We start from the raw sequence: 21,394 nt of genomic DNA on the forward strand, positions 1-21,394 counted from the left end.
CTCTCTGGAAGAGGTGGGGATTACAAGAGCATTTCAAATCGGTGACCATAGGCAGGTTCAGGTGGTTGTACCTTAGGAGTGCCAGTGATGAGTCTGCGTGCCTGGAAGGCAGAGTCTGCGTCCCTGGAAGGCAGACAGAAGCCAGAGGAAAATCCAGGAAAGCACAGACACAGTCATAATCATCTACATAACAAGAAGCATCCATTTGCACAGTTGCACATACAGCTTTTTTTTTTTTTTTTAAAGAAAACTAACGTAAGTGTAGCTGCATAGTCTTACCTCACCGTCACAAATATACCTGATAACAGAATCCCTTCAGATTGCTTTTTCCTCCATTTATGTTTGAGAATCAAAACAGGACATAGGCCTCAGCAAACCTGTGCATCACCGAAACATCAAAAAATGCCTCAGACTTTGGCAGTTCTAAGACTAACTCTATTAAAATACAGTACTTAATTGCTGTGTAGTTAAACAGCTTGTGGCTGTCTGCCAGGCAACTTTTCGTGGCCCATTCGTTCGTATCCAAACAGGAGAAATATTTTGAGTCTGCTAAAGGGACAGTCTTAGGAAAAACACTTTTCTTTCTGTTAATTGCCAAGTTGTGACACAATCACCTTAAAAGACCCAAGCTTGCAAGCCTCTCCTGTCAATTGCTTTCACACATTCCATTTCTTGAGGTTTAATAAATAAAAAGTATTCATGTTCTTTCTTGTTTTGCTTTCGAAGCCAAGGATCAAAACAACGCAAAAAAATCACCAACCAGTGAGGATGGCAGAGGGGACATTTTGTTTAGCTGAGGTCACCAGCTCCTCGTGGGCTTTGTAAAAGGTATTTCAGAACCTAAACTTCGGGCCCATCTCGACCTGACAGTATCCCTTGAAACAAAAGGAACATTTCATTATTCATATGATGCATTAAAATGACTTGACCAGACACGTTCACATAATTCATCTATCAGCCACTTACATTACACTTCATGCATTATTACAGAAATAAGAGACTGATATAAAAGCCATCTGGAGATGCAATGTCACAGTGAGATAGTGCAGTGTGCCTCAGGACACGGAAGCTTTAATCTGTGGGTCCTCAATCAACAAATTTACCAACAAAAAAAAAAGAAAAAAAATACCTTCACCAGTACGCTTTCAGAGGGGGGAGACTATGGCATGGTTTGCAGCATAGCAAAAACGTGCACGGCGAAACACATCTAATTTCAACCGGTTTGTGAAGTTTTACAATTTAGAAAGAACAAAAACAGGTCGTCTTCCTGCCCAAACAACAGTAAATCTTGACTACCGAGAACAAGAGGAGGTTTCTCAAAGGCACAGTCTCAACAGATAACAGCCGTTACAAAGCAAACAATACGAGTTCGTATTTCTGTGCCACTGAATAATTGAGATAATGTGCTAAAGTACTTAAAGTACTTTCAATTTTCTGTCTCCTTTTTTTAGAAGTATCTTTTTTTGTTGTTTTTTTTTTCCTGTGGGGAACCTCTGCTAATTTTACTTCTTTTGTGAGCAGCATGTATACAACACACCTATGGCAAAAAATAACTCCGTATTGAGAAGCTAGTAACTTTTTATAACAAAACAATCCTTGAAGAGATGAGTAGTTTAAGCTGCTAAGTGACTCTGCTAAGTGAGAAAGGAAGTCTGAGGATCCTGAGAGTACAATTTTGCTGCTGGTTGGTAACCAAATGAAAAAACAGTGCATTTCACCAAAGACAAACCTAGCAGAATTTAGCAATGCTGCTGCCTTGATACCAGAGGTGTATGCTATAAAAGAACCAGTAAAAAAATCTTGTAAATCACACACTTATATTTAATATATTGAAACAAAATAGTTAAGAATGCAAGAACTGTATACAGATTAAAAAAATATTTTTTAAACCATCTGATCTTAAAAATAGACAATAGTAGTGAAGCTTAAAATACAACCACTCGCATTAAAATGTTTCAAGCAATACCACCTTGGTGTGTCCTGTTCCATCAAATGGCCATTAAGATAACGGATCAGTTGTTAAAAAGGTTGTGTTGGTTGGAGTCACTTTTTCACAATCCAAATCTACAACAGTTTTTCCTTTGATGGAAGAGCCCGAGCATTCCTGGTGCAAACTTTCCCGCCTCTCTGCAAGTTTAGAAGTGGATCGAGCCATCGAGCCACTTTGGCTTCCATTGGTTTGAGAGCAGACGTTATTAACTTTAGTAGTTTTATTTTTGTGGTGGTTGTTGTAGACTTTATATTTCATGAGGAGGATGAAGATGAAAACAAGAACTGAAGCCACAATGATACCCCCAATAATGATGATCATGGTTCCTCCAAGAAACTGCGCGTGAAGGGATCGGCATTGTTTGTATTCTTCCTGGGTTGTGAACTGCACGCATCCGATCACTCTGGTTGCGGTCAAAGATGTCAATCCATCATCATAAACAGCAAGAACACAGAGGTCGTACTCACGTCCTGCAACCAGATCAGTCAAGAAGAAGGATTTACTAGCAGCTGGAATCATCCTGTAAGAGAAAATGAATACAGTAAACATCCAAGTTGATCAAGCTAAGGAGAGCTCTTTTGACTCTCAGTGCCGCTGTGAGGAAACGAACAGAGCAGAAGATGAGCACGGCAACCGGACCAGGCAGCAAAAATCTAGCATTCCCTAGGTTACTCGGTAGGGATGGAAGATACAAATTTTAGCAACGTCAATGTCTTTACCTTGGCTATTATTTCAGACGAACATGGACTAGAGTGCACACGCTTACCAATGGCCAGAGGAGAAGTCACACTTGATCTATTGATTTGATCTGCATTATCTTAAATTTCCACAGTTTCAGCATAAAAGGGCATAACACGCCCCACGCAGAATGGAATACAGTCAGCCTTTCAAAAAACCAAAGGAACTGAAGCAAGATACTTAAGGACTTAAATGGCAGAAAAGGGTAAAATTAAACTCTAAAATGTATTTTAGTAATTTTACATCCCAGGAAGCACATTTTGAAGATCAAGGGAAAAAGGCAAACTCAAACCTTTGGTCTACAGCTTAACCTTATTTCCATCTTCTAACAGCTCCGTGATGCTCAGTGTCTCGCAATCAGGTGACCGGTAAGAAGAATCAGAGCAAAGCGTACGCGCTTGCAACTAAGCGGAGCTTTTGCCGCCCAATAACAGCACATACTGACTTCCTTACCTTGATGCAACCCTACCATTGAGGTTGTTCTCTGTCAATTCCAAATGTTCCTTTACCACAAAGTAGCAATCGTACTAAATCGACAGATGAGAAGGATCCCAAAAGAAGAGCTACATGCTATGTCACAAATTCCCACAGATCCCAGTCATGACCATACGAATCGCAGTATCTCATTGCAGACCAGCTCTCCCTATGTTTGGCTCAGATTCCTCACTGGAATAAAGTAGCACTGTTGCAGAGGAGCCAGTGAAACTACATCCATTTATAGTGGGGGGGCACGTGGCCTTCTCCTGGCCACAAAGGTGGTGGTGGTGAAGACTAACCACTTGTCATACAGTCTTTTCCAAGTAGTCATCCGTGGGACTAAGGATGCTTCGACTGGAAAGAAAGAAGAGCTACACCTTCAAAAGAACATCCTCCCAACACATGGCTGCTACCACTTCATTTATAACAACCGAATTTCTGTGACTATGAAAAAACAAAACCACTCCCTTGTCGATGTACGTGCACCGTCACAGATTCCTAGAAACGCTAAAGGAGGAGACCCCCAGAGATCTCCAGCCCAGCTTCCCACGCAGAGCAGTACTATCACAAACAGGAGATCAGGTCAACCACGCTTCTGCCTAGCCAGCATTTGAAAACTTTCCACGAGCTCTCCAAGCACCATTCCAGCATAAAACTACCCTCCTAGTAGATATTTTTCCCCTAGTGTCCCATTTGAATTTCCCAAAGCGCAACTCATAACTGTTGCCCCAGCCTTAATTTGTAACAGCAGCTTCACGACCTCCACAGAATGTGGCCGCGTGCTGGGCTGTAAGGCTAACGAGATTTTTACTGCAGGAAAAACAGGGTTTGAGAGGAAACTACACAAAGATTCATTTGTCAAATTGAAACACCCAAACAACTCCTAGCATGTACATAATGAGAAATTTAATCCAACATTAGTGTAGGAGGAAACGTGCAAAGCTAGCAACTGCTTGAGACCAGCGGAACAAGCCCTTGAAATTCCTCGTGGCCACTGTTACTCAGTCGGAGTGCAGGCAATGCAGAATGAGGTCTCCCAGCTGCAAGCATTAACAACAGACTCATCCCTTCTCTGCCCTGCAAGCATTACTTTATGGAACAAGCCTTTTGTTGTGATTGCTGCTCTACAGTTATACATCTCCTGTATCGGCTGACCACTAAATCCTCGAAGTACATCGTGCTCCTTGCTCTTTCCTTTCTTCCACAAATTTAATTCGGCGCTGTCATTATATAACGTTACACCACGTGAAAGAAAACACCGAGGTTATGTTGTCTCGCTGCACTAGGACTCCAGAAAGCAATTCATCGAGCCTTTGCTTTTCCAGGTACGACTTTTGGTAGTGTGTAGCCGGCGATTCTCCCACACTCACCACGTGAACGTGGCCCTCGATGCTCAGCTGGCAGGCGTGGCTGGTGCTTCGCAGAGCACCACTCAGTTTGCTCTGTGACTTGACGTTCACCTTCCTAAAACATATACCATTATCAATTATCAGACAAATATCTAATTAACTTTTCAGTCTTCTGTTTAGCCGCATTTCCTAGTGGCCAGACACGACAAGAGAACGCCGTGGGCTCAGACTGGACTGCGTTCCTCCCTCAGTTCAAACACCAAGTTCCACTGAAACTAAGCAGAAGATTCTTGCTTGTCATACAAAGGGATGCGACTGCGAAGATGGAGAATTTAGTTGCCTGCCTTTGACACTAAAAGGCTTTGAAATCAGTCATGCCTCCCAGAAAAATACTGCTGGCAACTGCATCCGTGGCACAAAGTCTCAAATTGCCTGACATCAACAAAACCGTCGCCGAACCTCAGGGCACAATATGTAAAAAAAATTAAGGGATATCACAGATAACCTCTGCAGAAGGCAGCACCATTTAGAAGACCAGCTAAGCAACAGGAACAGAAAGGAAACGCCATACAGAAAGCATCTTTCTAGTCTTTAGGAGTCTGCCCATGTGAGAGGGAGGTATAATTGCAAAAATTATGCAAAGTACTGTTTTCTAGCTTAATGTCCATATTATTTGCCTTATTCAGCAGCCTTTGATGCTCACTTTTCCTCTTTCAAACAACTTTCTGCATTGCATTAGTGTCAGGATTATTCAATGAAGAATTCGGTATTGAAATTTGACTAATTTCCATGGAAAGCGACGTACAGCATATGCTGTATTACAGTGTGCCCAGCTATTGCTGCCATACTTTTAGGGTAGCTGTCATCAAAAAGAGGAGGTTCTAAACGAAGGCCTTTCTGATCTCCTGTGCAAATCTTCTGTACAAATGTTGAATAAGACCAAATATATATTTGATTTCTGTCCGCTTTTCTGGTAATACAAGGCTATTTTCAGCTCCACGAATAAGGAGAAGCATATAGTCTCGATAAGGTAGAAGATAAGGTTTCTTTACTGGCTAAGCAGTTATTCGCAGACATGTCTCCCGGGAAAGGCAGCTATTTTGGCATATTTAGGAAGTTTCAAGGAAACCTCTACAAATGAGTCAGGACAGCTCACAACTGAGTAGGCAGTCTGCCTACAGCCATGTCAGTAGTTAACCTCTGCATGTTTTCTTGCTTATGCCTGCAGAAAATTCACTTCTGCAGAACAGTCTTCCCTATACCATATTTATTTTATTTCAGTAATGCTATAAATGATCGAATAGTGGTTAAATTCAATCAGCTTGACAAATTAGCACAAGATCGAGTATAGCGGTTGTAACAAAGGCAGGTCTTTAGTGCCGGGCTGCAGTGAACGGCCAGGACTTGTAGGAAAGGCCAGAAAGCATGTGGGTAGATATTGGGAGCAAGTGTATCATCTGAAAACTTTATCATTCTACCAGAACCCGCAGCCTACAGTTTAGAGAATGGCATCTTCAGAACAAACATCTCCATTAGCACTTAGTTTGACCTAAAACCAGTTTAAGCACCATTGACTAGATTGTAGGTTTGTTACGAAACACACTCAGGATGCCATACGATCTTTGACAACCCCAAGCGACTGGGATATAGGGGCACTGTGATTCTGAGCCGGGTAAAGCTTATCAACCTCTCAGTGGAATTATTCCATCTCAAACTACGAGCTGGCAGCAAAGTCATTTACTTAAATAATTAGTTTGCATGAAAGGCATTTCACAATAGCGATACAGAAACCAAAATACCATGTCTGCCAGGAGATTCTCGAATCTCCGGGGACGCAAAAACCTTTTTCTTGGCTCTTCTTTTGGGGGTTTTTGGTCTTTTTTTAATTCTTCAAGAAATGTTATTATGTTATTTCACAATAACTACCCATCAGTTTTTTCCTCAAAAACCCTCTTTACATTAGTTTCATCAGGAGCTAGCTTCCTGTTACCTATAAAAGCTGCTGAAACTGTGGGTTTAGACACAATTCCCTCAAATCATTTTTTTTTGTAGCTGAAAGTATACTACCTTTTCTCTGACATCTCTAAGGTCACAGAGTCTCCACGTGCTCGGTGTCGGCCCACAAGCACCATCTTTCAAAGGGAACAATAGCAGAACACTAACTGTTCAGGTTTAAACAAACAGTGCTAACGTAACTCGTTTAAAAGCGCTAACATCTATAAACCATAATCCGTGCCAGCATTTCCCCTGCCATCTGTAGTCAGCCAGTAACAAGTAAAGCCCTTTGGTGAAAACTCAACTGTGAAATCTGCTCACAAAACTTCTGACAAAACATCATTTTGTGAGATTGGAAATATTTCCTAGCAACATTGTCAACAACAACAACATAAACGGAGCAGCTCGAAATAGAGATGGAGTCTTTTGTTTGGACTCTAACTGATAACGATGCTGCCCATAGGAAAATGTCATACTGTGGCCAGACTGCCTCAAATTAATCACTTTTACTTTGGCCAACCCCTCTGCCCCCAATCCAACGCCGCCATTTCGAAGGTTTGAAAAAAACCAGAATTTCTTTTCTGCCATTTCAGCTGTTCAGTTGGGAGGGGAAGGGCAGGGGTGGAAGGAAGGGATGGGGAATTTGAGGTGTTGGAGGGACCCCAGGGACGGGAGGTCTTTTTGAACTGATTCTGTCAAACTCCTGAGCGCCCAGTTTACTCCGCTGATTAAAGGGATTCAAAAGCAATCAGTATAGAGGCTGGTTTTTTCACAGAAACACCCACCGAGACCCCAATACGATCTATGACATCTGTGGAGGTAACAACAACAACAACAACAAACACCATTCTAAGACAGCATAAAATCCTAGACCATTACTGAACCCAAGCTGCTGGCTGCATTTTTCAAAAGAATTATTTTCACATGGTTGATGCTGCAGTCTGGAAATGAAATGACCGTGCATCAGAAGATACAGACACTTATGAAGCACTGATGGCAGGTTTCTTATTTATAGAGCTTCCACACAAATCATGCCAAAATTTCCGATAGAAGCAATGACAGCAATTGATTCTTATTCATACTATTTAAAAAAAAAATAATAAAAAAAAATCATACTTTTGCATCAACAGTACAAAAGTAAACAGGGATGTTTTCCTCCTCCAAAAAAAGCACAGCATCTTCAATGCTTGGGAAACAAGACATTGATATTTCATCTTTGAATGATCTCTCCATAATGCAACAACTACCATCCATCATTTGCATTCGCAAGGTCTTATTTTTATAAACGATGGTGCAGCTCCAGCAGCAATCAGGTGGGCAACCTCGTTAACCTCCGTGATCTGAGGATTCCAACTTTGTAAGGGTAATCCCCATTAACTCAGCGCGCAGTCAACTATGAGAACATAAGGCTTTTCCCCATAAAGGGAAACCTGAAGAAGAGGTTTCCAAGGAGAAACTCCCCGAAGAAGCCTGGAAGCTGCCATGACAACTGCTACGCTGCAAGATAAGGAAAAAAGCTACCAAAATTAAAGCCAAAGAGTAACAAGTCGCGTGATCCCCTATATTTACAGATGTCAGATGGCTCTCGTATTTCTGGACTTCCGTTGATACAGCCTCCTTTTTGAGGAATGACTGCTGGCCCGGTGAAGAAATGCAAACATGGCCATTTGTCCAAGATTTCCTCCTGACAAACAGCCACCGCTCGCGTGCAGGCTTGCCGGATAACCACGGCAATCCCGCCGACACACTCCAAAAATCACTACAGTTACTGCACGCACACACAGCAGCTCCACCGGTTGAGAGGCACGTCGCGCTACCTGCAAACCTGAGTCCGTCCATACGGGCGCACGTGCAGGCTCCAGTGTGTCAAGGGCACCCAGAAAGGAAACACAACGTCTTCCGGCACGTGCCTGACCGACGAGGAGCTAGAAGACCTCTCGCAAACTTCACTGTGTGAAATCTAGCACGGTCCTGAGGCTTTCCGTTGCACCGCACTGAACTAATTTAAGAATTTTGGAGCAGACGTAGCGTGGCTGATTCCAACTGCTTTTCACGCAACAGATGTAATCATTGCTATATTGATCTGGCAATATATCACCTTTTCCCCACGAGTGACAGCTCTGCCCTTTAAACAACGGTACTTTGTACTCCGTATTAAAAGTGGTCTGCCTCTCAATTGCCAAGTTTTTCTCTCAACAGAGAAAACAAGGACATATAATCAGCAGTTTTATGCAATATATAGTCTTTCAATTATCTATAGAGAAGCATCACTATTAAATACTCATCTTCTAATTTATAGCATGTAGTTGCAGCTAATTAAAGTTAGATGATCGCTAGCTATGAAAGATTAAATTCAATGCTTAGGAGACTATTGCCTTTGATGTTAGGAAATCCAGCTTCTAATTGACTAGGACATCAATCAGACTGTTATGAAGCATTAGTAATCTGCTGCTTACATCAGCTGTGGTACAAATTGAAGTTTATCCAGCCTAGCTCAGAAATACAGAATCACTTTTTTCTTTCTTTTTTTTTTTAATTTGCTGACCATTTGAGGAAGCACCGGCAGACAAAATAGGAGCACCTGCAGTTCCCTTCAGGGGATTGTGAGCATCAGTTGCTGCCCCACTTCTCTCTTGCACACCAAGGGAGGCTACAAGAGCAAGGTGGCCCAGGGTCCTGTGGAGATGAGCCTTTCATCCCGTAACCTAACGCAAGGAGTCATTTTCACAAAGATACTTATGAACTATATCAGCATACAAAAGAAGTGCATTTTCATCTATACATACACACAAACGTGTGCGCGCAGCACGACAAAGCAGCAATAAAATAGCGTGGCTTCTCTCCCAGATTAATTATTGCTTTCTAAAGCTTGTACAATATTTGTCTCTACTCTTTTAGTGTCGAAAGGTCAGTTCTGCTGATATCTCTTCCCCAAGACTAGCACTGGAAACCTGGGCAGGGCACTTGAGCAACAACAGCTAAACTAAAATTATAGCATTGTGAAGTCCAAATTGCACAGGAACTGTAATCAGCATCAAGACTGTAAGCTGTTTAAAGAATACAGATCCATTTATATCTCAGAGAAGGAAAAGCTGCGCCAAGTGGCTATTACGATTCTTGATTCACTCTATACATGGCTGCACAACACAGTTTCCAACCTTTCTTCTGCAAACAAACAACGCTCTTACTTTCAATATTGATGCTTTCCACAAATTGCTACCTGCGCCTTAATTTACTGATTCTGGCTTGTTGCTACTCATCTTGCCAGATGCTTCACTCTGATGCAATTCTCTTTCTCCATAACTAATGTCTGCCTTCTTCAATTTTGCTAACCCCTGTCCCAGGAGACAGGTCAATGTGATCGTTTCCATTTCACAGAAAGAGAGGAGTTAAGCGACTCACCTGAGACAACAGTAACTGGCGGAGCCAGAAGCACAACTCCTGTTTTTCTTTCCACATTCACCCCCGGGAAAACCGCCGTGTGGCTATGTGTTGTGAATCTCCCAAACTAGGAACGACAAGGAGCAATTATGGTGCGCTTATGTGCAAGTGTACGCAGGCGGTGTAACCACGTGCAGGGCATATCCGTTATTCTCACATACATGAAAGGATAATTTGATTGCAGTCCAAAGGGAAAATTAGGAAGAATATCATCTCCCTCGTTTACTTCCATAGGCTCCTAGCATGGGCACAGATGAACATGCGCTTACCCGCACTTACCTATCCAGAGGGAGAAGGAAATGGAAAGGTGAGGAAAAAAAGGAGTCAAAGGAGCAACTTAAATTCTCAAGATAAAGCAAAGTTGCCATAGCAACTGCTCTTCCCTTGGTACCGCTCAACTTGACGGAAGCGACAGGTTTCTGATGCATCCTGCACCGCTTAATACTTTTCCCAGGCAGCAAGCTATCGCCTGCCAGAAATAAATTACGCGGTCTGCTCTAGGTAGAAGGAAGCTTTTCATCTTCTGTAAAACTCCTTTGGCAGGACTGAAGCACTGCCACTGCTGGGTATGCTACTACGCATCTATTTACATCTTCATACAGCAACAGACTGACTCCGTGAAACAGATGTTTATATACCTTACCAGAAACACGGAGTCTGAGAGGGGTCTTGACCATGCAAAGGGTCAGCAAAGAAACCTGGGGACTCCTCTTATCTCCAGTGCACATTAATGCACTCAAAACACTCCGACATTTATAGCATAACTTGAAGCAGCAGTTGTTCAGACAACTGCAAATGCAGAATTGCTACCCAATTACCATTCCTCTCACTTTAGCACAAAACTTCCTTTAATGATCTATATTTGACGATTGCTCACTGTGGGAACTGAACGAGAACACATGAATTTTCATCTTTGAGACGCCCATTATACTACAGTCTATTACATTGTATTATTTGAAATCCCTGCTCTGTGATTTGAAGCATCAAGTATTTTCTGGTTTTGTTACCGACCTGAGCCTCTCAGTTAACAGGAATCTGGGCCGAGAAAGGGGCATGGAAACATAGTATTCTTCCCCGTTTCTTCTTTAGGAACAAGGCCATTCAGCAGCAGCAGCAGCAGCAGCATTCAACTCTACAGGTTTATTAACAAGCTACCACATGAGTCACTCATTTATTTTTAGAGACTTTGGGAAGTTTAAAACTCATCGAGAACAAATTGCTGCAATTGCATGAAGGCTGCCAAGTCGGCTGACCAGCTGTTATGGCAAAGGATGAAAAATCCCATTAAACAACTCTCTTACACGACTGGCCGTGCCTGCGATGCACCCACCAGCTCTAGCTGCTTCTCACGTCGCTTGCTTCACTTTACTTTCTAGTGGGAGAATTGAATAAAATCCCTTTAGAAACCCCAGCCACAGCTATCGAGACATCTCTGCTTCGCATTTCCCTTCATTTCGCAACTTCGCACTCCTTTCAAACAGCAATGTCACAAATGTTCTCACAGCTGACAATTAAATGAGGCTTCATCTTCCAGCCAGCTCCTCACCGTCCCTGTCAGATACCAACAAGGCATCCTCCCACCCCCTCTTAAGAGACCCTTCCTTCCCCTCACCGAGTCCTCCTGCTTCCTTTCTAGCTCGTAGCCCTGACAACGGGAGGATGGATGGCCTCCTTCCTCAAAGAGTCTCTGGGGATGGGCATTTTAACATGAGACTTCTGAAAAATCCCAAGTGACTGTCAAGTGAAACGTCTATTTCAAGGACTTCAGGCAATTTTCATACACAGTTCCATTTTTTAAAAATTTTTTTTTTTTTTACAAGAATTTGCTTGCAACGGTAGGTATTTGAAATAGCAATCCTAGCAGAACAACCATCCTACATTCCTTTCCTTAGGGGACTGCTGACTAAAGCAGGATATTTGAACCCAAACTTTCAGGTATATTTCTGAAGCTATTTGATGTCCTTCTCCTTTCGCTTGCTCCACTCCAAACTTCAGTGCAACCAGTGGCATTACATTAGAAAAATCATTATCACTCCGTTTAGAGAAGTTATCATCCTTATGAAGCGCACAGCTATGAAACATTAAGTCCGAATCAAACGCTAGCTCCCACTTTAAAGTCATTCTACCCCTCCCTATCCCTTCCACCCCCAGTTAATCCCAAACAAAAGCCTATAAACAGAAAGGCATAAAGCCTATAAACAGAAAGGCAGATAATCAGAAACCCAGCCACCCCTGCAGAGGGGAGCGGCTGTAAACTTGATCTGCATGCTGTCCACTGAGACTTAAATAGTTATTCCCAAGTCAATTTTACCAAATAAGCCTCAGCGGACAAGCGTGAAATCCACAGAAAATACGTAACCTAAAACTTTCTGTGCAGTGTCCAGTTCATACCAGTGAGTTTTATCCCCACGACACCACAAAAGTGGAGAAAAGGAAGCGCGCAGCGACTGATGCGGGCTGAAGGTTTGGCATAACATGGTAAGGCCATATCCACGCAGGCAGAATGTTGCTTTGGGCATCTCGCAACTTTAGGCATCTTGATTTCTTCTCTCTTCTCCATATTTTTAAGTAAAATAATTACACTTAATCAGCATAAAAGGTAACTAAAATCTCCATCTCAATTTCCTTAAATGTTAACAACTAAGATATTGCTCATCAGCTTCACTTGGTCCATTAAACTGGACTATGAAACTTAATTATGTCTGTAAAGAGTTTAGAGATCCTCAAGAGGCAGCACAGAAGCAGATGTATTATTAGTTTTAATAGTGTAACTCCTCAACAACGGGAGTTTAACGAGCGAAGTCTAAGGCAGCCATTGTCTCCTCATCCCCTCATTTACAGTTCCTGCTTGCTATCTTAGCTCTCACTACATGGAATACGTCAAACTATGCTATCATCCTTTTTTCTTACTGCCACTACCTACTTCACAGAGGTATGAGCACGGGTATGCGAGCAGGGTTACCTGTACACTAGTATGTCGTCGGCAGAACTGTTATACTGAATCTGGTACATTCGAATCGCAGGGAGGTGATGCTGAGAAGGCCACTGGATAAGAGCAGAGGACGACGTCAGCTCAGCGACCACGACCACCTTCTCTTGCTGAGCCTTCGTTTCGTTTGGAAAGCTTGACTTGGCGGATATGAGAATATCTGAGGGGCCAGGCTCCGCGTCTTTATCGCAGTTGGTGCTGTTAGCAAGGTTAGGGTATGGGGTAACGAGGAGTTCGACTGGAGCCGTCGACTCTCCCGCAGCGTTTGATGCTATGCAGGTAAACGTGCCCTTGTCAGTCAAAGAAGTAACCAAAATATCCAGAGTACCATTCTCGTAAGAAATCGTCCTAGACGTGTTAGAGACCAGCTTCCCATCGGGTGAGATCCAGCGAACGTAGGGATCTGGATCGCCGACAGCTTTGCACTTCAAAGAGACGCTTTGGCCTTCTGTCACTGTTAGTTTTGGGGTTCGGTGTGTTATCATTGGGGGTTCACAGACAAATTCCTCCTCTTTAATAGACCAAAAGTATTTGCCCATCAGTTCTGGCGGAGAGGCGCAGGTTTCTAAATCATCTTCTCTGGTGAGACGTCTCAGCCACACGAGTTCGCAGTTGCAGTGCAAAGGATTCCCTCCGAAGCTAAGCACCAGGGATGACAGCGGAGATCCTTTAGACTTGGCGTACACCGGAATTCTGGAAAACAAAGGATCAGGAGGGATCTTTTTCAGCTTGTTGGAGGTCATGTCTAGACGGGCAAGTTTGTGAAGGTTTGAGAAGATTCCCTCTGGCACAAACTCAATGAGATTATGATCCAAACTGACCGTATTGACATTAGAAAGTTTGGCAATTGTTTCCCAAGGAACGTTAACGAGATTGTTGTAGGACAGATCCAGGTCTTCAATTGTTTCAATAAAGTCATCCAATGACCCAGGAGAGATATAGTTTAATTGATTGTTACTGAGTATTAAATGTCGAAGGTTAATTAAACCTTTGAAATGATCTTCATTGATGTAAGTCAGTCTATTACTATCCAAGTGTAAGGCGTGAAGGCCTTTAAGATCAAAAAATGCGTAAGGCATGATTTGACTTATTGTATTCCTCGATAGTGTCAAGTGAATCAGATTAGTCATGTTTGCAAAATCTTTTCTCCTAAGTGTAGTGATAAAGTTATCCATTAACCTTAGTTCTGCTGTTCTCCTGTCAATACTGGGGGGCACAAAGAGAAGCCCCGTCTTCGTACAGAGAATTGTGAAGGATGGAGACAGGTTTTGACACATGCATCTTTTGGGACACATCATGGCCTTCACAGCTGTGCTAATAACCAGTAGATAGACAACCAGCCTTTCCATCGTAAGAAAAATAACAGACCTAAAGGGGGAAAAACAAAAAAAAAAAGAAGAAATCCATGTAAATGTATTTTAATTGGGCATTACAAATAGGTTTACATTGAAGTTTTCATTACAAGTCCGCCTGTGCAAACTGGAAACGCTTTCCGAGACAATACTAAAATTACCTGCTGATATTAACTTGGATGGGTTTAGAGCTAAGAGCTTCTAGTTCTGTGCTAGTTTGGCTCCGCTCTCCTCCTGACAGCAACACTTCAGACTGACTGCGAGGCAACAGTCCGTCACTGCTGCTGCTCTGGGATGCGCTAACGGGGTTATCTACCTACTAGCAGCTCTTCACAACCAACAGTGTCGACAGTTGTACTTTAATAAGTGGAACAAAGCAAGATGTGAAGTTGATGCTTGGTGAGAGGCATGTGAGGGGGAAAAGCAAATAAATATACAAATTTTTTGAGGTTAAAAGTACCATCTATACAACTCTCTACGCACATCCGACTGTTTGCTGCGGCTAGAACCTCATTTCAACCTGCATATCACTTCATTACTTTGTGATTATGCTCCCCTCACTTTTTTGCCATTATAGATGTCCAACAACTTTTTTGTCTTACCCCTCAACCTCACCTATGCCCCTCCTCAGTCTTACCTGTGTCGAGCAGTGAGCTCTTTGCAGAAATGCATGTTTTAAGGACAAGGCTTTGGTTTTTTCCCCAGGAGGTGGCAGGGGTCTAAAACTTCTACAGCAAATAAGAAGGAGAAATACCTTCAAAGGCATTTCTGAAAAGCAAGGCTGGGTTCCATCAGAGAAGCGGGTATATATATATTTTTTTTTTCTGTGCAGCACAGGTAGCAGCTTTAGAAAAATAAATTTCATAATTGCACATGGGTTTGGTCAATGACATTATCTCTGTGAAATCTTGTGTATGCCAAGTTATTTCCCATTGTATCTGAAGTGCTTGCCTGCTATACCAAGGGTAGATTTTCATTTCTACTTTACCTCCAGCTAGCTGGAAAATTGCTAAGCATTAAGTGTGGTGACTCAAGCAACCATGAAGGCTAAACCTCCCAATCTGCAACGTAAAGGACTCAAACTATGCGTTTCGTGCGAGTGTCCTTGCACAACCCGATTCCAAACTCCAGCTGGCAAATCCTACTCCAAAAGAAGGATAGTGGTCTTTTTGCAAATGAGCACACGTAGTTTTACTTCACATACAAGCTCTAGCACACTAGAGGCCACAGCTGATTAAAGTTAGTTCCGCGTGGCAATTCCTTCATATAGTGGGTAAACGCAGTGCAAAAATAATCAGCTACTGCCTTTGAGAACAAGCAATGCAACACAAGACACGGTCCTCGGTTTAGCACAAAGCTGGGGACAAGAGCATAATCTGCTGAGTCAGCTCTCTGTGAAAGAGACTACCAAAGCCTTTGCCTACAAGGGCACAATTTGCTATAAGTCAGCAGATTCTTACAGTATGTTTGTTTGTGGGTTTGGGGTGTTTTCTGGTTTTTTGTTGGCTTGTTTTGGTTTACTTCAATGATTTCCATGAACTAGAGCTCCTTTACAGGGCCACAGATCTTTAAGATACGGAATTACAGTATCACAGTTGCAGAGTCTGGAAGTTAGTCTGATTAGATCAAATTTAAAGCTCCACAGAGGGGGGAAAAAAAGTTATTAAAATCAACCCGTCGCTTATACAGTATTATTACCTCAATTCGGAGAGCGTGAAACTCAGTCTAAACCTTTTAACCAATGCTACATATTCACTTATTAGAGGTGACTCTTTAGTTGTACACAAGTCTGACCAAGTCTCTGCAAAGTATTTTGTAAAAAATAAGTGAAAAAAAGAGACAAACCAATCAACCAAACCCTCTCCAAAACCTCTGACTGGTTAGAGCACAGACAGTATGAGAGGCTGAGAGGACAGGGCTTAATCAGCCTGGAGAAGAGAAGGCTTTGGTGGACCCCGTAGTCGGAACCTTCTCGTACCTCCAAGGAGTTTCAGGGAGATGGAGCCAGGCTCTTCGCAGTGGTTTGTGATGGGAGACCAAAAGACAAGGGACAGAAATTAATAACATTAAGGTTCAAGCTGGATAGGAGGAAAAAAAAAAAAACCTTCGTGAAGCGGGTCGTCCAGAAAGGTTGTGAGACCTCCATTCTGGGATGAGGGGACTGGACAAAGCCCTGATCCCAGAGCTGACCCTGCCTTCACCAGGAGATGGGACTACAGACCCTCAGGCTTCTTCCCACCTGTGTTATCCTGTGACCTAATAACTGTGAATATCCCCACATTTCTCACATTTCGGCTGTAGCTTGACAAACCGTAGCCTCTGCCTGTCTGATTTTTAGTGCTGGTTTCAAATTCCAATTCCGAACATCACTTTTTATATTCGAGAGTGTCAGTTCTATGCAGAAAACGACAAATTTTCTGTTAAGAACAACTGAGTTAGGAAAACAAATCCTACAGTAGAGTTTGCACAAAGCTAGTTCACTTTATACGTGTAATTTTTTCTAATAAGCATCCTCTTAGTAATGCCTTGCTTCCTGATCATTTTTTCTCAACCGCTTTTATAATACTTAATATAGTCCGCTACAAGCTTTATCTTTCAAATATTTGCTTTTTTAAGAAACCCATTTCTACTGTCACTCCATCCTGCACTCCGAACCCTTCTTGCCTCTAATGGCTCCATCTTTTCACTCCCGCTAGGTACAAATGATTAACGGATGCGCAATTATCCAAAACCAGGCTGCTGTGCAATACTGCAATTCCCTCATTTTGTCATTAGCAAATATTAATGCAATATTAGTGGATTAACTGCCATCTGGGCTGTAAGAAACCAGTACAAACCCACCTCACTTCAACTGTTATTCTCTTAAAAAATAATTCAATGTTACTAATGTGAAACCATGGCACTAAAATTAATGATTTTAGAGCCAACAATGAACGTAGTGCAATTACTCTTACAAACTGTATAACAGTCGCGAGGAAATTGTGACTCGTAAAGAAAAGCTGCACGTAAGTGAATTACCGCTATTGCTCTGGATTCTTGTTAAAAGCGGGTTTGGCACCGTCACCTAAAAACTGCATCAGGGATACACCTGATTGCATGATAATACAGTAGTAGTTTTCAAGACAGTTTCATCCACATCACCTCAACAGAAGGCAGTAAAAGAAATAAATTCCGTGCTTGTAAGACTACCCACAGATCTAGGACGCAACGGGGAAAACACTTCTCTGAACTCTTGCTTATCGACTCATTTCCTCAAGTTACCATCTGCACGGTTGCAGCTTAAAGTTCATGCAAAAAAAAAATCGGCTGAGGTAGTCATTTAATTCCAAAGTAATAAAGACCGATAGAATAGAGTAGTTCCAGTTGGAAGGGACCTACAGCAAGGGGGTCGTGTTCAAGGTGTGTGCAAGAGACGGGGTTTTTTGCTGTTTTCCTACAGCAAAGCATTACTAGGTTACCACTGGCTATCATTTGTAGTCTAAATGATATTTAAAGGAAGGGATATTTAATTCCAACAATTCGCAGCTATTGGCCTATTAACTTTGTTCCGTTGGAAAGAGCGCTGGTTGCCTTCGCTGTAAATATAACAGATTTCCAAACAGCTTTAAATCGGTACCGTGGTACGGAGATTTCTTACGCTCTGCAAAATACACGCACAGTGCGAATAATGATGCGTAAAGATACTATTCTACCAGCTTTAAGGAAGAAATTCCATCTTCCAAAAAACGGTCCTTTGTCAAGCGCCTTTGCTAGGGAACGGCGCCTTTCTTCAATACAACCCATATTTATGTCAGCGTAATCTGTTTCGTTCTCCTGCACCTAGCTATTCATTTTACTGGACTTACTAGCAAAATACGTTCAAGTACGCGGTTTCCAGTCTGTACTTGTTTACGCTGCATCTATTCGGCATTCATCCGCATCCTTCAGCGGTGTGTAAGGGATGTAGCTACGTCCGGTTTTTTTGGTTCGTTCTCCACTGAACTGGGTTCCTGACACGCGGAGAACATCATCTCCAACCATTCTACACCCAGATGTATGCCACGTCTAACACCGTCAGCTCCTCCATCTTTGCCTGTTCAAAGACAACGTCTTTCTGCTATTTTTGAGCACGCACTAAAGGCTTGCTGAATCTATTATTTTCTTATCCTCACCATTTAATTGCCCGGCCCTGGCCTCACACAGGACCCTGAATACAAAAGCTGCAGCTGCATCGGCTTCTGATCGTACTCAGGTCTTTCTGAAAGAGACCTTGGCTCCCAACGGCACAGAAATATTGATATACGGAGGGTGGCGAATAGCTATTAGGTATTAGAAACAGCTATTTCGTACCCTGCTTCTTGCACCCTTATCACAGAAACGCAGCCCGAGATATTTCATCCACCCAAGCGTTGCTTTTCCAACAAACGAAATTAAATCTGATACACGAGAGATTTCTGCAGAGGCTATCCGCTGCTGAGTCCGCCCGAGATGAACAGACCGTGCTCCTGCATATTTCAAACGCAGGCTTTTTTTTTGACTGTCACACTGCCGCGACAACCTGTTCGCTGCACAAGACAGGTCCTCGCCATCTGCATCCACGGAAGAAAAAACAAACCCCAGCTTTTTCTTGAGGGAGGTTTTATTATTACCCTTTTCTGATCCAGAATGAACCACCACGTTGGAAAAAGTGTCTCTTTAATTTACCAACAATTAACAATGGGCTTAATTTAGTGTCGCTTGCCCCACCTGTAAATGAGCAAGAAACACTTCCAATAAGTGTTTAAGAAGTATCTTGCTAATTTTCCTTCTTTTTTTTTTCTTTTCCAAGACCACTGGCAGTACATCTCTAGATACACTTGGGCACAGAGCAGATTAGCTGCAAATCTCATAGCCAGCATTTCTCCAAACCCAAATTACCATAATTAATATTAATACTAGGATTGTTTGGTAGGTTTTTTTAATCTAGTTCACAGCATAATAGGAAAACCAAACCATTTAATATTAAAAATAACAAAACATAGAATATTTATTCTTTTCCCTGGCATTATTTTTCAGACATGTCAGCTATGCAAGTGAACTCATATGCCTTTTGCTTTCTCACCGGAAGGTGGCACAAATAATATCCACTTGTGCTTGGTTATTGCCTGCCACTCCTCAAGTGGATGGCACTGGGGAAGCGTATTTATAACGCACAAAAAAAATCACATTTCCAACCCGCATTAGAGAGGCACGGAATAAGAAAACCAGAAGGAAAAGCACAGCAATAACGTTCATCTCCATGTTCATTTTTGCCTCACCTAATTCAGTCGTCTGTCCAGTGTATTAGCAGACCTGAAAAATCTTTCTTTTTTTTGGTTGGTTTTGTTGTCGTTCCCCTCTCCGCCCCCCAAAAAAAAGCCAACAACAACTAGCTTCTGTCCCATTTCCTAACTTTAGTGCATACCATATACTGAGGAAGGTATAGAAGGAATTACCACCAAAAAGGTTAAATGCTTTATGGATTTATTGTGTGAGTATCTGCACTCCCTCCCGCTATCTCTTTCCTTTCTCTAAGGGCCAAAGAGCTCATGATGAGTTGTGCTGATCTTCTTTCCCCCCTCCCAGAAAATCCTCAACTGGAGCCATTTAATCTGTGGTTGAAGTAGCCAGGACACCAACATAAATTAGGAACAGAAGTAGCTCCTGTGGGTTGTGATGAATGGGCCAAGGTCTCCTGAAGATGTACTTGATGAAAAGCAGAGAGTGAATTATATATGGATGCTTTATTTAAGGGCAGAGCAGCTTCTGGTGCAGGGAGTCTGGAGGTAATGCTACTTCAGAGTTACCACGCTGATAAACAAGCTATTCTTAGCCATGCTGTCTGTCTTTCGCAGAGGCTACACTCAAACACAGCCAATATTAGCAATTAAAAGCATTCATTCTTTATTGGAAGATCTATTATGAATTGCAACACGTCCCACCACCAAGTCCGAGCACGTTGTACCTAGGGAAGTCTTTCATTACATGTAAAATTATATCGGTTTTATCTCGCTGGCTTCACCGTCTGCTGCTTGTACTGGGGAATTTGGTGCACAAACAGTTCCGCCTTCGGCTGATCTGAACCTCACGCTGCAGGTGATGCTCTGTTAGCAAGAGCACAGCCTCCCTGGGCGCCTCAAAACCTGAGAATCACAGAGAATTTTCCAATAATTCCCACTTGTGCAAGGACTGTTTTAAGATTATCTGACTCTTAACGTCCCCTATTTGACAATGAAACTCTTGGAAATATATAAAGCACATCATTCTGACGGGACAGTGAATTTAAGATGAACACGCATTTTTCGGGACACTGATTCTTTGATTTCTTAAGATGAACAGACAAGCACAATTAATGTTAAACAACGGAGAGAACCGCTCAAAAATGTTCCTGTGACGGAAAGACATAACGATCATAGTAGAAAAATGCTGTATAGTTTAGATCCCACCTTCTTACTCAGGAAAGGCAAATTAGATCCCTGATGCAACAGGTCCTCAGCCCCGTTGGGTCTGGTGGATTAATGCCAGCAAAATCCCCAAAAAGTTTGTAGCTCCGTATTAGGAAAACGGCTCCTGGTCAGAACTTCCCACCAGGAGATGGAAAAGTTGAGGCCTTTTATCAAAGCAAAAATACTGCTCTTTGAGCGTCTGGAAATTTAGGAAAAGAGGCATGATAGAAGCAGAGCACTCCTCTGTGTAAAACACCGTGCACTAACCACCGAAGAAAATCGCAGCTCCGGCTGTAAGACTCTCCCAGCTCCTCAAAGAGGTTGTTGGAGTTTTTATTTTAGGACAGTCTTGAAACAATTTGGTGACATTTTACAAGACTATAAAACCCACAAATGGCTCTTTATGACACTGAAAAGGGGAACTTTTGCTGCTTAAACCAAAATCATCTTATTAGAAGGGCCTGGGTAGACCTTTTGTGGATAGTTTCTAGACATAGTTTAACCTCCATAATATAAAATGCCATAAAATATCCCTCTCTGGGTAAAGAGGACAGGAAGATGAGTGAAGGGTCTTAAGTCTCCATCGTGTATGACTTCATTCTGATACGGACAGTTAATAT

General features: G+C 42.4%; 1 protein-coding gene across 1 annotated transcript; it reads right to left on the reverse strand.

Moving 5' to 3' along the window:
• Positions 1 to 1,806: 1,806 nt before the first annotated feature.
• Positions 1,807 to 14,328, reverse strand: LOC127029144 (leucine-rich repeat and fibronectin type III domain-containing protein 1-like protein). The gene is made up of 2 exons (XM_050914782.1): positions 12,953 to 14,328; positions 1,807 to 2,510 (listed from the first exon to the last, which is right to left on the reverse strand). The coding sequence occupies exons 1-2, from the start codon at positions 14,326 to 14,328 to the stop codon at positions 2,000 to 2,002; spliced, it is 1,887 nt and encodes a 628-aa protein (XP_050770739.1). The 3' UTR covers positions 1,807 to 1,999.
• Positions 14,329 to 21,394: the final 7,066 nt, after the last annotated feature.

Source organism: Gymnogyps californianus, unplaced genomic scaffold (assembly GCF_018139145.2).
Source record: "Gymnogyps californianus isolate 813 unplaced genomic scaffold, ASM1813914v2 HiC_scaffold_82, whole genome shotgun sequence".
NCBI classification, from domain to species: domain Eukaryota; kingdom Metazoa; phylum Chordata; class Aves; order Accipitriformes; family Cathartidae; genus Gymnogyps; species Gymnogyps californianus.

Bases quoted from the DNA above. Each gene is read 5' to 3' on its own strand.
- LOC127029144 (XM_050914782.1), bottom strand. From the start codon at position 14,328: ATGGAAAGGCTGGTTGTCTATCTACTGGTTATTAGCACAGCTGTGAAG. The intron at 2,511-12,952 runs GTAACCCTGCTC...TTTCTCTTACAG, and splicing joins GACGACATACTAGTGTACAG to GATGATTCCAGCTGCTAGTA.